The sequence below is a fragment of the Pimephales promelas genome, chromosome 2 (genome assembly GCF_988280905.1).
Source record: "Pimephales promelas chromosome 2, fPimPro1.hap1.1, whole genome shotgun sequence".
Taxonomy (NCBI): Eukaryota; Metazoa; Chordata; class Actinopteri; order Cypriniformes; family Leuciscidae; genus Pimephales; species Pimephales promelas.
The window spans coordinates 11371435-11387742 of NC_142770.1; the positions used below are offsets into that span (position 1 = coordinate 11371435).

Below are 16308 nucleotides of genomic sequence, written 5' to 3' on the forward strand. Positions count from 1 at the left end.
TAACCAACAACATAAAAGACCACTGAAAAACCGGTTAATACAAAGTCTGAATAGGGTCTTAGGCCCCGTCCACACTACTGCGTTTTTCGTTTAAAAACCGAGACCTTTTGCTACGTTTGCACCTCCCGTCCAGACTAAAATGGAAAAAACGAAGACCTAAAACGGAGAAGTTTAGAAACGCTGAAAACGGGACAAAATGGAGTAATTTTGAAATGATGGCTCACGCTCGGCTCTATGATTGGGTGTCATCAGTCATGACGTGTCCTTACCTGATTCGTCAGCTAACGTTACTTTCTTCTTCATCAAATCTGAGGAATAGTCAATCCGCTTCCTGTTCACACCGGCACGCGCATACCCAGTGTTGGTGAATGGTCTTGTGATCCACGTTTTCAGTCGTTTTAATGTGGATGGAGATCAATTCTAATACGCAGATAAAACACTGGTGTGGATGGAGATGAAATTTGTTTTAATTCTTAGTTTTTAAACGAAAACGCAGTAGTGTGGACGGGGCCTTAGTGTCATAAAATGCAGTGGTAATGCTTCCCCTTTAGGTTCTATTCTGCTTTATGTCTCCTACAGGGCCACTGGGAGCAGAGCAATGGTGTTATCACAATCGCAATTCAAGCTCAAGCCAGAAGCCATCAGATTGTCCCCAAGATGCATTTGAGAGGATTTTTTTTGGTCTGGGTGTAATGGAATTTCAATCATGGTGTTACTGATTAACATCATTACAGGGCCCATTAATCTTCCTAATGGCTGTGCCCCCTTTATTGCAGGGGTGGAGATGTCCATTTTCAAGGCGATTAAACACACTTTTTGGTGAGCGCATGCTGTGAGAGGCCACACCGAGAGTCATTACGCTGGATTTAGGCTCGACCAGAGGGGCGGTAGACATAATGCAATCTGTGCCATGCGGGAGGTCAGCAGTCTTGTCTCTTTTCTAAGTTATGTGGCTTGCTATTAATGAATCTAGGCTATGCAAAGAGTTTTAGTTAAAGCTAATTGGGTGAAACAAACACAATTTAGCCAGAATTATTGGCTGTTTTATAACCCATAGAAAACAGTGTTCCACAAAATGTAGAATTAAATCATTGGTTTCCTTTCAAATCATGAGTGTGAAGTTTAATTGGCCACACCCCAAAGAAAGCAGAAATTAAATGACAGGAAGTGAGGATTAAATAAAATGAAACTTTTTCAGTTGCTTAGGTTTCTGAAGTATTTTTCCCATAGAGACTTTTAAACAGTCTTATAATAAGAGTTGTGAGACAAACCAGCTATGAACATTATGGCCTTTATACCTCAAAATTATGCAAAACACAGTTCAAGACCATGTACTTAGGTATTTAGTAAGGGAAAGAACAACATATTTTCAATGTATTACAAAATATGCATAGTGATTTGAGAGTAGGGAGTATTACTTTAGACTCTATCACATAATTTACAGTGCTTCATCAAAGAAAGCAGGCACTGATGCAATTTGCTTGTTACGATTCTTTGCAGAATCATAGGTAATAGTTTTTTTAACCTCTGAAATCTGGTGTTAAGCATGATTATCTAAAAAAATAAGCTGAAATAATGTGGGCTGGTGGTTTCAACAAAAGCATCCACCATCAATTAACAATCTTGTAATCCACAGTAGGTCTGTGTGGCTTTAATAAGCTATAGTTAAAAGCCAATTACTTCTGGAACCTGATTGTTGCACTCTATTGATATGAATTCAATAGATAATGCAATTCTGAGAAATTAAGTGTTCTTTCGCCTATCTGTACTTCCTGTAAACAGCATTGATTTTAGAAGGATCAAGTCATGAAAGCATTTGATTGGACAAAAATGTGTTGTCCAGGACGAGTCATCAAAATTTTGGTAAATTTTCTTGTAAGAAAGACTGTAAACTTTATATTCATATACAAAACCGTTCAAAGTTTTGGGGTTTGGGAAGATCTTTTTTATTAAATAAATTAATTATTTTATTAATCAAGGATGCATTAAATTAATCATGTCTTTAGTAATCAAAATAATGATTTCTATATCAAATAAATGCTGTTCTTCTGAACTTTCAATTCGTCAAAGAAACCTAGGAGGGAAAACGCATCACTATTTCCACAAAAATATTAACTGTTTCCAACATTGACAATAAGTAGCAAATCAAAATAATAGAATGATTTCTAAAGGATCATCTAGCACTGAAGACAAAATAATGGCTGCTTAAAATCATCACTGGAATAAAATTACAGTACATTTTCACATGATTATTTTAAATTAAATAAAATTAAATAATATTTGACAATATTACAGTTTTTGAAGTCTTCTTTTGAGCAGTCAAGTTTATTTTTAGAAGTACACAAGCATGTTGAACCTGCAGAACATTAATTGTGCATTGTTTGAATTGAGTAGATACTGACCATTAATGAAGTCCTGCTCTTGCGTGGAGTGGATACTGGCCAGGTGACCGCTGTGCTCTCTGCAGTCCTTCTCAGCGTCCTCCCATGTGTGTCTACGGGTGAAGTACCTGTAACAGTGGCCGTGAAACTTCCTCCAATTGTGCTCGCAACCCTCAGTATCTGCGTTGAGAAAGAAAGAGAGAAAAGAGGTTGAGACGTTAGCAAAAATGCTACAAGTTAGCATTTAGCATTATAATTAGCATAACAATGTGAGTGAAAGTTTATCCGACTGAAAGATTAGCATGGACTTCTTAGTATTTGTTTTTTTTCATGGTGTTTAAAAAGACCATTCAGCAATAATCTCACACATAGGTACATGCTAGCCTACTTAAGCACTCAACTTCAGCTCCTCTGAAGTGACACATCCAAGCGTTTTATTCGACTCTCTTTGTTGTGTCACTCTAATCCATGGCTGTGAGCATAAGCAGTTTAGCATTAGTAAAAACACGTCTTAATCCATTCAAACGACAACAGTCGAGATAAACGTCTTCTGAAGCTAAGTTCAATGGCTAATTAAGCCCTGTCACATCCTTGTCAGAACTGCCTCTTTCTAACCCTCTGAGGCCGCATCTGGGTACACGACGATCAGAATATCTCGACTCTTCTGAGCAATTGTGGCTTTTGTGTATGTTTTTGTGGGTGAAGGTTTTAGCCATCCCAGACTCCCCATTTCACGAAGCTCCAAGCGTTTTGCTGCCTTTTTTACTACTAGCAAATTCAAAGCGACATTGGTAAATTGTCTGCAGCAAATTGGCCCGTATGGGCCTCTGTTTAGCATGCAGATGGGTACGAGAGGTGCCTGAACACAGGGCAGAGGAACAGAATGTACCGCAACAAAGTATTTAAGCCGCCACGATCACTGCAGTCGCCTTGGGTCTACGTGTCCAAAATGTTAACGCCAACTGTCAATCACATTACTTCCTCATTGTCTTGATCAGAATGAAAATGAAAACATGATTTGCTTTTCTCCATTACGAATACAATCCTAGATGGTGCTGGTAAACCAGAATAGGTTTATTTTGGTAAAGCTGGTTAAAATAATAAATTTTAGCATGCCCAAAATATACAATTACAAGAGCAAATGTGAATAACAATTGAATTTAATAGCTAAAAAAAACAAAAACGACCAAAGTTTACCTCAGCGGAATGTTATCATTTAATTATAAAATGCAATTTTAAGGTTTTTATATCACGTAGTGACACATACATGAAATATTCTTCACATTACATCACCAAAATAAAAATATTAGCAACAAAATTACTATTTTTGTCTTCAAATTTTAACATTAGCATTTTACCAAAACACTGTTTTATTTAAGGTGCTGTGAATGCTATTGGTCAAAAATGATCAAATAAATAAACAGCCGAATATTAAAAAAAACAGCGCAGTCTCACCCCAAAAACTCATATAACTGACGTTTTGGGACGTCTTTTGACCATACGTCAATATTCGCCTTTTTAGGGCCCCCTTAAACGTCGGTAGATGAGGTTATGGGATCCTAACTCTACCCCAGACCTAAACCTAACCCGTCACCTGACTGACGTTAAAGGTAAAGCGTCAGTTGTATGACGGCCCGGGATCGCCATCTACCGACGTTTAAGGGTACCCTAAAAAGGCGAATATTGACGTATGGTCAAAAGACGTCCCAAAACGTCAGTTATATGACTTTTTGGGATGAGAATGTGTTGAAAAAACATACAATATTCTCAATTCACCTGGAAAATAAAAATACAGTTTGGTTCCTGTTTAGGCATATTACTAACAGAGCTAAAAGCTTTTAGCTCTGTTAGTTTTCATTTAAATACATAGCATTTCTTGTTTTGTACCAACCACTTCCACGTTTTCATTTCCTGAAAACGTTTAATCAAGAGATTCAGAGCTAAACTTTGAGAGCAGCCTAATTTAACCTGAGTCAAAGGGATCTAGCCTGAAGCTAACCTGAAAGAAAACACTGCCCAGAACAAAAGATTCTCTCTCATATGCTTTGGCATTCAAGTGGCTTTCTGTTCACTATGGAGAAAACAAACTGGCTGCTCTTTTTTATTGCTGCGGAGGCTTGAACAACATGTCAATTTTCCCCAAAAGAGGATGAACAGTGTTAGCTAATCTTAATCTATAAGGGAAGAGCTAAGATTTAATGTGGCAAAAATATCAACTGGTGGGTCATGAACCAAAAATAGGTTGCAGGTCTGTTAGGGTTGAGAAAAGCAGGGAAAAAACAATGCTAAACGTGAATATTAATGTGTTGAACTGTGTGAATGAAAATAGAGAGCAGTGAGCATTGCAATTGGATCAATCCAAGAGACCGGAACCACACTGCCTACAAGCTTCTGGATCCATTCAGGAATGTTGACAGTGTATTGTAATACAGTGGGAACGTGTCCAAACAGAGCCTGCTCTCCTATCTCCAGTCGCAGGAAAAATAGAGATGCTGGAGGCATTACAAGTCACCGTTGCATAACATTGGCACCTGGCCTGGATTAGCAATGGGCAGTTGTCACCAGTCCTCCACCTGAAAGCCTTCACCCCCAAAGCCTAGTGGGAGTTGCAATCCTTTGAAGAAAGCAGCCCAATGGTGTTCAAAGCAGGTGATATTGCTCACGGCAGACTTTACTTTTATATCCTGCGCTCATTAAACCAGTCCTACTGCAAATATTTGCGAAAAGACACCTGTCGAAGAGTAGCCGAGCGGAGAGTCCTTGTTCATTTGTTAGTTCTTTGAGGGGCTCAACTGCTGGATTAAGAACCAACAATGGGTTGCAGGTCTGATAGGCCGTAAAAAAGCAAATTAAAATACATAAATACAATAAAATACAATACATAGACTCTTCTTTGAGAGACTAGATAGCTGTCTCGGACATTTAGTTTATCTGGAGCTTCTTTAGAGCGTCACGTTGGCGGTAGGCAAGATTTCGTGATTAATGCATGGCAAGTGAATGAGCAGCGGTTAAAAATAAAAAGGGCAAGTGCTTCCAACTGAGTGATTGGGTCATTTATTCCCATCACAATGATATATATTAGTGCTGTGTTTTCGACACCCCTGATGATGAAGCATTTGGTGGGTTGATTTTCAGGTGACGCCATTTTAGTGGAGGGCCGTAAACAAGCGCAAGTAGACACAAGAAGCAATAGTGAAGATTCCACATCATTCTGTCTTGGATGATGTAGTCACGATCATCCAAGAGCAAGGAGTGATAAGTGCAGTTTCATAGATGTGAAAGTGATGGAGTGAGAGCAGAGGGGTGAATGTTGGAACAAGGGGTGACAAACGTTGCCATTTCAGTTCGTGTACAGACACCATCCGTATAGGTGAGAAAAAAAACTGCCAGGGAGATGCATGCTTATAGCCTCAATGGTGCAGGCTGTTGGCGCACTTGATTTAAAGGGCATGGCGCTTGTTAAAGCTGACGCGAGCCGAAAGCAGTCGGGTTTCATGCACTCACAGCCACAAGGTTTATCGAGAGCAATTACAGGCCGTCCGCGGGGAGCCCATTACAACGCTTGGGTTTACGGCTCTGCAACTGGTATTGGATCCATCCAGGATCTGATTTTGGATTTCCTAAACTCGTACATTAAAATGTACATACAATTTTAATTTCATACAATGAGTCAAGCCATTAAAAAATCTATCTGTCTGTCTGTCTGTCCGTCCGTCCGTCCGTCCATTTGTCCATCCATCCACAAACTTTCGGAATTGGTTATGTACCTTGCTTGTCTAATTCATAACTACAGATATTGAAAGAATATCTTTGAATTTCAGTTCATTTTTCATTTTAAGTCTACTTTTAAGGCACTGTCAATCCAAAGCTGAATGGCACACAGCCCTTACTAAAACTAAGTATAATTATAGTAAAATATTCATGATTCATGAAAATATTCAATATCACGAGACGTTTTTATATGAACTTAAAGTTTGAAAAACCCATTTAAGATATTTTATGACCCACAGGAAACCTAAAATTCCAGGATTACTGTGTGTGATCTAGCACTAAACCACCAGAAACTTGCATCAACCCCGTCTGGAAATTCAAGCGGGTCTTTGCTGCAGAGAGGCATTCAGACTGCAAAATACATTCACTAAACTACGTTTTGGGAATTCTGTACACTTTTAGTGCCAAATTTCAAAAATTGCTTTGATGAAACAAGACTAGGAAAGTTGCCAAGTACTAGCAAGTCTTCCTAAAATGTTTTCCTCATTTTCCAGCTGACTCAATAACACTAACACTCTGCAGCATTCATCACATTCCCCCCCAACAGTAGGGAGACATTTTTCACTGGCTCACAGCCCTGATTGGCAACCTTAAAAAACAGAATCCTCATGCTGTGGCTCTCTGATGCATGAAGACAAAAGCTTGATACCACAGGTTATTCGGTAGCGTATTGATGTGGACCTATTCCAAAAAACTCTCCAGAACAACTCAACCATGTTGAGTATTTATCTAAATTAGTGGTTTTCTTATCTAAATAATACAAGTCTAAGTGACTTTAAACATTTTGGAATGACTCAAAATCCACCCCACAAACTCAAACGGCAAACTAACATGCGACAACTGCTAATTATTTCGAATGTGTCCTTAAACCTCATTAATATGCTTTAGCTACTACACCGTCAACTTCCAACTTGCCATATATGGAATATGCAAATGAACTCAGAAAGCAAGTGTCTTCTGATTGGCTAAACAAAGAATCCAACCACAGCCTGATGTCAAATACAAATATATACTATACTATACTTGATATCATATGGGGGGTTTATATATATATATATATATATGGGCGGGGGCATTCTGACTGGCATTCACATAAAATGCTTGCAAAGGGAAAAAAAAGACAAGCTGGAAATTTGTACTCCTTAGCACTCTTCACCACGCGCTCCTGTTGAGGTGATGTTATAATTAAGAAATCTTCATTAGTGCAAACACTATCTAAAGACCCAGAAGGCCAGGATTAATCTGGCTGTGCTCAAAGTTGATGCAGGACCTCAGTGGTACAGCTCACTGTCTGTCTTGATTATTTTCAGTTCTGACTCCCAACTCACACTAGACGACATGCAACATCTTTTCAGCCGTCGATCAGTCTGCTAGTCTTGACAAAACTTCCGTCATGATAAAAGAAAATGCCGTCAGGTTAGATTAGTGTATTGTTTAACCTTGTTACAAGCACACAAATTGCAATAATTAGCCGTTTTCTCCCATTCAGGCAAACTTGGGGACAAAAATAATCAGGGCTTGGGGAAAAATGTCACACAAATGTCCCAGATATGTGGGGTAAAAAATTAAGCTACCTATTATAAGTGCATCTGCAATCTAAGTGCTAATAATCTGTATCAATGAATTATTTTGGATTAAAGTGTTTAACTCCATGAAAGGTATTCATCCGATTTTGAGCGTTTCGTCTGATTTCCTTCTTGTTTACATACAAAATGTGTTTTTCTTCCCTCAATATGAGTTAACACCGCCAGATACAAAAATAACCTGCCAAATATGTATAACACATAATGACAACTTCAGCATTCTAGCATGAAAGGATGGATTGAGACAACATGATGCATTTTCAAATGCATCTACTGAACGCACCACCATCAGACAGAAAATCTCACAGAGGTAAATTTATATTTAAGAAAAGTAATTTAATGCTGTGGAGTACAGGATGATTTTGCAGAATAGCTTGCTTCACACAATTTAAAAGTTGTTATTAAAGAGGAATGATCATATGTTACTTTTCAAGTTGAAAACACAACCAAGAAGTGGCTTGAGGCTCATGTTTTGACATGATACGAGTCCAGATTTGAACCCTACAGTGAATATTTGGTCTCATATTAAATTCTATCTGGGAGACATTTTTCAACTATGCATGAACTATTTGAAGCCATTGACATTGAGCAAAAAAACACAGGCTTAAACAGTTAAAGATAACAAAGAGGAAGGCTGTTGACTGCAAAGTTACTTTATTTACAGTATTTGAGCAATTCTTGCTAATTTCCTGACCAGTGATGTGTGACTAAAATTGTCCAGACCATTTAAATACCACTAAATATTTAGCATTTTTTTGCTTGGCCCCTTTTTGTGTATAGACACCAAAAAAATATTCAAAATGACCTAAAATAATAATTAAAAAAAAACCTCACCAGAGCCTGTGTGATGTTGTTGAACAGAAAGTGCACTCTAATGATAAAGACGAACTCAATTTTCCAAAAGAAGATCTCATAAATATATGAAATAAACACATTCCTACCATGAAGGGAGCTGTGTTGTGATATACAGGGTTTGGACAATGAAACTGAAACACCTGGTTTTAGACTACAATATTTTATTGGTGTACTGTAGGCAGGGCCTCGTTTTATGGTTAATCCAGCAACCATTTCGTCTTGGGAAATAGCCAGTAGCCAGATGGATTTTGTTCTATTCCTCTTCCAATGATTGCTTGATGCTAGTGGGGGAAAGCGTTTTCTGTCTTGCTCCTCCAAAACACTCCAAAGTGGCTCAATAATATTTAGATCTGTTGATTGTACAGGCCATGGGACTTCACTTTCATGTTCACCAATACACAAAGCAAGACTTGTGACAGAATGCTTTATCATGCTGATAGCACCCCATTTATAGCCTGGATGCCAGCCCGAACTGCGCCCACAACATTTTTTGGTCGGGAAGTTCGGTCTGGACTCGATCCATTCAGGAGTAATTAAGATCAGTCAAAAAAATGATCATGCCAATCAAATTGCCAGGGCGGGCTTTATACGTTGATGGACAGATGATCTGCAGGGACGTAATCATCACGTTATCAAAGAGCGCTTAACTGGTTTCCCTCAAGGATGACTGCAGCTGGACAATTGAGATGTATAGATTCCGCTGTCGCGTCTGTTGTGAAATAAATCGACAGCGCATTAAACAGAAAACTGCAATCAAGGCATTTGTCGATCGGAAAGATATTTTTGGCGTCCTTCCTACATGATTCGGCAAAAGTGTAACTTATCAGCTGGCTCTGATGGTCGCTAAGAAGATGGGACGTAATGAAAAGCCTGTGTTCGTTGTGGTTTCTCCTTTGGTCGCACTCATGGAGGACCAAGTAAAAGAAGCAACACTCGTTATTTTACTTCTAAAATAAGTTCTGTGGTTGACAACTGAGCTATGCAAAGTATTTGACTTACTGCGTTGCTCTGATTGGTTGTAGGTTTACCGACTTTCCAATTGAGTGCAGATTTTTCTTTTCTTGGTTCGGTTAAGACACGCCTCATAATCAAAGCCCTATGGAGCAGTTTCAGACTCACATTCAGACTAGAATATGAGTATGATGAAGTCAGGCTACCCCCTTTAGGGTACAAGTTTGAATCATTAGGTGCACATGATCCTTCAGATCGGTTCGGTGGATGGTTCGGCAGGTCCAGGGCCGTTTGAAGGAATTTGGGGGCACCAAGCAAAATGGACATTATTATAAAGTGTTACCAAAAACTTAAAGATATGTTATATATTTCCATATTTTGATATTAGAAGGGAAGGGATGCAGCTGCTTTCACTACCAATGCTTAAAAACATCCCACTGATCCCAGCTAATGTTTGATGCACGGAATTTATTGAGTGGTTTTCCTAACCCCCATTGGTAAATAGATTATCACGGTGGAATAGTTAATATAGCATGCTATGCCACTTTTATCAATACCTATTAAAAAGCTACAGCTAACATAAACATATTTTTGCTAGCCTACCTGCTGCAAAATGACACCATTTGTACAAGACAAGTGGAGCCAGGCCAGCTCGGGGCCCTAGGCAATTGCTTTGTTTGCTCGCGACGGGCCTGGGTGGGTCTTGGCAGTGATGCGCCGATCAAGCACAGTAGGGACTGTCATGAAATTGCAGGCCAAACCATTACTGATTCACCGCATGTTTCACTCTGGGCAGCAACAGTTTGGGTGTTAAGCCTCATTGGGATGTGGAAAAGACAGTGAAGGTGGACTCATCAGAGAACAATACAGGTTTTACATTGTCCACAGCCCAAGATTTGCACTGCTGGCACCGATGAAACCAATTGGCACGAGTGACCAAGCGTTGGGCTATAACAGTCCGCCCATGAATTTTGACTGTGGGGCTCCATACGAACAGTTTTGGTTGAAATAGAAGATTCGAGGTGGGAAGTTGGGAAGCTGTGGTTATGTTTTTTGGACATAATCTGGGTTCATTTCTTTCAGACAGCTTTCTCTTGTGTCGACAGTTACGCTCAATACACCACAAAGACTTGCTGTCCTGGTCACAAATGAGCCAGTGAGACACGCACCAACAATTTGTCCTCTTTTGAACTCTGATATTTCTCCCATTATGTTGTGTGGATTACAATAATTCATGGACAGCTGTGCCATTGCTCTGCTAATTCAACCTTCACACTCCGATTTTAATAATGATGGAATGTAAAATCAGTGAAGACTGACCACCATATACAATAACACATACGCACATATGATGTGACGTCACCGTTTTCACAAATTCACGTTTTTGTTGTGGAATCGTTTTAAAAACTGTACACTTTGAAACCCGTTTTCAAATGTTTGAGTTTCCAGTCCCCCAAAAAGCTGTTGTCGTGTAAATGAACGGACAAAACGGTGTCGAGTAAACGGCCATTGTCCAATTGACAACTATTCATTGTCCAACCCCTGTAATTAATAGTTAGGCCGTGTGAAAAGGACAACAAAACTGGCTGGGATGTTTATGTCATCACGCTAGGCCGAGGACAAACTGATTTTGCGGTGGATCTAAGTTAATAAGCACCAGGCATCTCTCTAGCTCATAAATCTTCCCCACACATTTGACTCAACAAACACTTCACAGTCAGGCAGATCTGGTGGGAATTGCTAGCACTCACTAAATTATGAGCTGGAAGGGAGAGATATATGCAGAAATTGTGTGCGTGGGGTTTGGAAGTCTTCGCAGGCAGTTTCCTGCATGGAAAGCGTTGGATTAAAATGGGATTCGGCAAGCCACGATCGGCATTAATATCCCTTCATTCTCATTCGGGATTGCGCACCTTTTTCCAAAGGCACTCTCTGTTCTCTCTGGACAAATCGGTGTTTTGATACAATTTGTATTGTAAAAAGCGCTATATAAATAAATGTGACAAATATTACGTTACGGATTGGGATTTAAAAAGAGAAGTGCGCAATATATACGCAAGTAGCATGAAGAATGCTTTGAAGTGCATTCTGCAGCACTGGGAATAATGAAGGATGTCACATGCTAATCAACTTTTTATTCAATTCGCAAATGATTTGCTTCACACAAAGAAAAATGGTGCAGTTCTTTTTGTTCGATTTCTTGAGTTTAAGAAACCCAATTGAGCAGAAATTACCAGGTACAAGACACTCCTCAAGAATTGACAAGAGTGGAGCTAAAAGCTAACTTTCTTCAGAGTGAATGATTCATGGAAATTTAATGGTGTTAAAGAAAATAGAGTTAAAGGCCCCCCACCCCCTATTAATGCTGTTAATATTTTAATGCAATGTTTTAAAAATGCTTTGACCTCAATTCGAGCATCTGGAAGAGTATCAATTAGCATAATATATTAATTGTCTCAGAGGGTCTGTTGATACACACACTACACTGTGTATCGAACAGCTGGCCTTTGAACCTGCCGGTTTGGTGTTATTGACATCGGTAGTGGTCGCCATGGAAACTGGAGGTTTCTGTTGGAAGCAGGTGAGCTTCAAAGGACTGATGTGGTTGTGATGAGAACAGACAGTCTTTGAATCCCATTACACCGGAGACTGGGCGAGCAAACAAATTAACTTGACACGGGCTTCAGCTACTCTTTGATCATTCTTATTGAAGAGGTGTGCGTTATTGTACATTAACCACTGTTTTCGCACAAAAACATCCATATTGGTCCTCTCGAGATGTAATTTAAAAATCCAACTCCAGGTAAGGAATTCATGTTTAACAGAAATCGTGACAAGGCGGTGTGATGCAACCCTGATATGCTGTGTGTCGCGAGTTAGGGTTAGGATTAAGAGCAAAATGAACAACCCATATACAGCATATATATTAGAATCTGCCCGCTTTCTCCACCACATTTCCCTTTTATTTGAGCCAAACCACAAACTTCGATTTGAAGCAAAAAGTATTTTTCCGATGTAATCAAATTAAAAACTGTCAAAACATAAAACTATTGATATAAAGTTGTTGATTATACACATAAAACAATATATTTTAACGTATTGTACAATATTTAGATATAAATAGAAGAAAAATTTTCTTTAAGTTGTCATTTGAAGATTATTAAACTATTAAACTATTTCAAATCAGTTTTCTGGAGAAGATTATTGGGATTTTTACTTCCGGAAGCAAAAACAAGCAATTCCCATGAAGCACTGCAAAATGATATAATTGATTTAAAAGCTGTTAAAGATTGACTGTAAGTATAAAAACAATTTAAGTTATTGCAGTTTTCAGATATAAGGTAAAGTAGCTTCACATTTATTACAATGCATTAAACGTAGTTGAAGTAAAGTTTCTGCAAAAGAAGAACAGATTTTAAGTTTTTATTAGAAGATCATTAAAAGTTAGTTCTTCTGAAGAAATTGAAATTGATTTTTACTTTCAGAACTCGGCACTCTGCAATCTTTTGCCACATGGTTTGTCCAATCAAAATCGAAAATTTAATTAAGTACAAAATATTTTTTTACACACTGAAAGTATTCCCAGACGTTAATGGAATAGTTCAACAAAAATGAACATCCCCTCATCACCAGAACGCAGCCATGAGCCCGTTCCAGTCCACTGCTCCCACTTCTCATAACATAAAGTGTGTGTATGATGGGAGGGCTTCCCCCCACTCTCTCCGGGGGGTCAGCATTTTGAGGGGAGGATTTGGGTGAAGGTGCGTTTCGCTCCATCAGAGCGATCGCAAGTCCGACTGCCTCTCTCCAACTGCTTCCTCTATTTTCTCACTCTCGTTTCCCTCTCTGTCTCACTTGCTCTCTCTCTCAGGCTGGGACAGGATTGATCGCCCATGCTTCATTGCCTTGCAGCTGAACGTTTGGTTGTAATGTTTGGTTGGATGGTACAGCAAACACATTTAGGTGGGAGAAAGCCAGCATGATGTGGAGCTCTGACATTGCTGTGGATTACACACGTTTGCTGCGTCTCAGTACAGGTCCTCTACAGCTTGTTTAGGTGGACAGGACTCACCTGGGTTATCCTTATCTATTGCTGTCTGTGTGAAGGCTCATATCTGAAGCTGCATTATTTTTTGTCACTATATTCATGTATCATCTCACATCTCAACATATCATATTACTTGATTTTGATTGGTCACTTGTGACATTCCAACGCATTCTCATCCTTTAGCCTCATATAGGTGACGCTATATGACAAAATGGCGAAATACTTCGCACATGGCACCCGTTATCATTAATATAACACACGCTGTGATGGTAGTCTCATATTCATGCTAAAGGATTTATGATGCCTTGGGTTTGCGTGTTATATTAACGATGAAGTTTTCCATGTGCGTAGTATTTCGCCATTTTGTCATATACCTATATTACGCTAAAGGATGAGAACGAGCTGGACAATCTGACAAATATTTTAAATAAATGTTTTGGTATAGCAATTATTTATTTACCCTCTCAATGTAACATCAGTGTGGTTATTGTTAACTATAACTATTAAAAATAGTTTTCATTAATTCAAGAATAAAATATAAAAACAAGATCATAAACTTAAAGGTAAAAAAGTCAATGTTGCCTTGGCAACGAACTGAAATAAAAAAGTTTTTAAAATGACTAAAACTGAATTAAAATTTAAGTTAAATAAACATATTTTCTAAGAAAAGCTAATAAAAATGAAAAAAAAAACCTCAGTAAAAGAAACAAAAATTAAAATCAAAACTAAAAATGTAAAAGGGCTCATAAAAATAATAAATACTATAGTATATAAATGACACTAATGTAATATATATAATTATTGCTGTGAAATCAATTAATAGTGGTTAATTGCATGAACATAAAAGTATTTGTTTATACATCATGTGTCTATGCATACTGTACTGTATATATATATATATATATATATATAGTATATGTGTCCGTGTGTATGCTGTGTGTGTGTATACAGTATATACTGTACATACACTCTCACAGACAAACAGATATTTAATATAAATATATAGAATATATATATATATATATATATATATATATATATACATATATACACACACATATATTATGTAAACAAACAAGACCTTGGTGGTTTCATATTTGTTGAACCACATACATAGATTTTCTAAAGCTCAGATTTTTTCACACTTGTCCCTTTTAAAGTTTAGAAGAGACCTCAAGAACTTTACAAATTGTGCACCAAGTCAAGAACTTCAAATGCACCAAAGTAAAAAAACAATCCATTCAGAGTTAAAGCCTATATTAAGAGTGAAGTAACGACGAAATAAGGTTAACGTTAATCTTAATTGCTGACACATAAAATATTTTAAGGTGTCAAATTTTTCTCTATTTTGATATCTCCTAAGAAGTTTTAGGAGAAACATTTGAAACGCTACTGATACAACAATGAGTTATATATTAGAAACACAACTACTTATAATTTCTTGTCCATTTAAAAACACGTTTGAATCAATCTAGGAATTGTTTTAAAGGATGCTGTTTATACCAGATCATGTATGTGTTATTTTTTTTTTTACCTTTCTCACAGGTGGCTCCACCATAGCTGGGCAGACACAGGCATACAAAAGAGTTGATCTCGTCAATGCAGGTGCCTCCATTCTGACATGGATTGGACTGACAATCATCAATATCTGTGAGGACAAACAGAGACAGAGATTATACAAATTCTGAAACAACTCATAATGTTGAGATTTTTTTGACCTTTCATTAGAGCTGAGAAAGTGCCGCAGGTGCTATAAAATGGTACACCAGAAAGTTGCGATTCTATATTTGTCTATTTTCAAACTTACATGTCCTAACATTGCTATATTTCAAATTACTGCGGTAAAATGTCTTGCTGGCGTTTCAGCAATCAACTAGTTTGACACGTTGACTGAAATCGCTATAATAATGAGCTAGACCGTTTAAAGACGAAAAAAAGAATTCAAATGAGAGCCGACCAGCAGGGAATATCAAATCTTTGTGTACACAGGGGGGAAATAATCGCCCGGCTCTGCTGAAAATGTATTTACTGTGGCTTGCTAATCTTACTTCAAGAACTGAACATACATCTATGATTATGTTGTTTCTCTCATATCATATCTTAATCCAATGTTTGGAAACAAGATTAAGCACATATTTACATTTTTATGTTATGGTTTTCAATCGAGAGGACAATGTAACCGACACATATGCACTATACTATAGTTAAACTATAGTTAAACTCAAATTACTTTTAAGTATACCGTCATTGGCACATTTCCAGATATATCCAAATTGTTATTGTTATTTTCCAATTGATATTTCCAGATATTTCAGCATGACAGCTGTGCTGGTAAACTTGACATTTTGTAATCTCATTTGGCAAGTTAATGCACTATAAAAGTTATCTGTAAATAAGCAGTGCGCAAAATACATAATGATTTGGACATCAGCTTTTTATTCGAAATCTTCGGGACACAATCTTCTTGTGTAGTGTAAATTGGTTTTGGTGCCCCTAATTCAGTGAGGCAAATGCCCTGTACTATATCTTAAAGATTTTTAAAGCACTAAAACATTACTTTAAAATCTAAAACACAATCAAAGACAGCAGAACAGGTAGGCCTACTGCTAAATACAGAAAGTTTAACATTCTTGAACTTCTTCTCGAACTCTCGTCCTTGTATTTACACACACATAAAAACACATATCCTCGTACAAAATTAGACAGGGGTCTATGGACA

At 37.9% G+C, this 16308-nt stretch overlaps 1 protein-coding gene across 2 annotated transcripts in view; it reads right to left on the minus strand.

The window, feature by feature from the left end:
* Window positions 1-16308, minus strand: part of ncanb (neurocan b) — a 138185-nt gene that overhangs the window by 21789 nt on the left and 100088 nt on the right. For both annotated transcript variants that reach the window (XM_089135050.1, XM_039682292.2), the window contains exons 10-11: window positions 15124-15237; window positions 2403-2561 (exon numbers count right to left, since the gene is read on the minus strand). In XM_089135050.1, the coding sequence (XP_088991176.1) occupies window positions 2403-2561; window positions 15124-15237 (273 nt within the window). The remainder of the gene's footprint in view (window positions 1-2402; window positions 2562-15123; window positions 15238-16308) is intronic.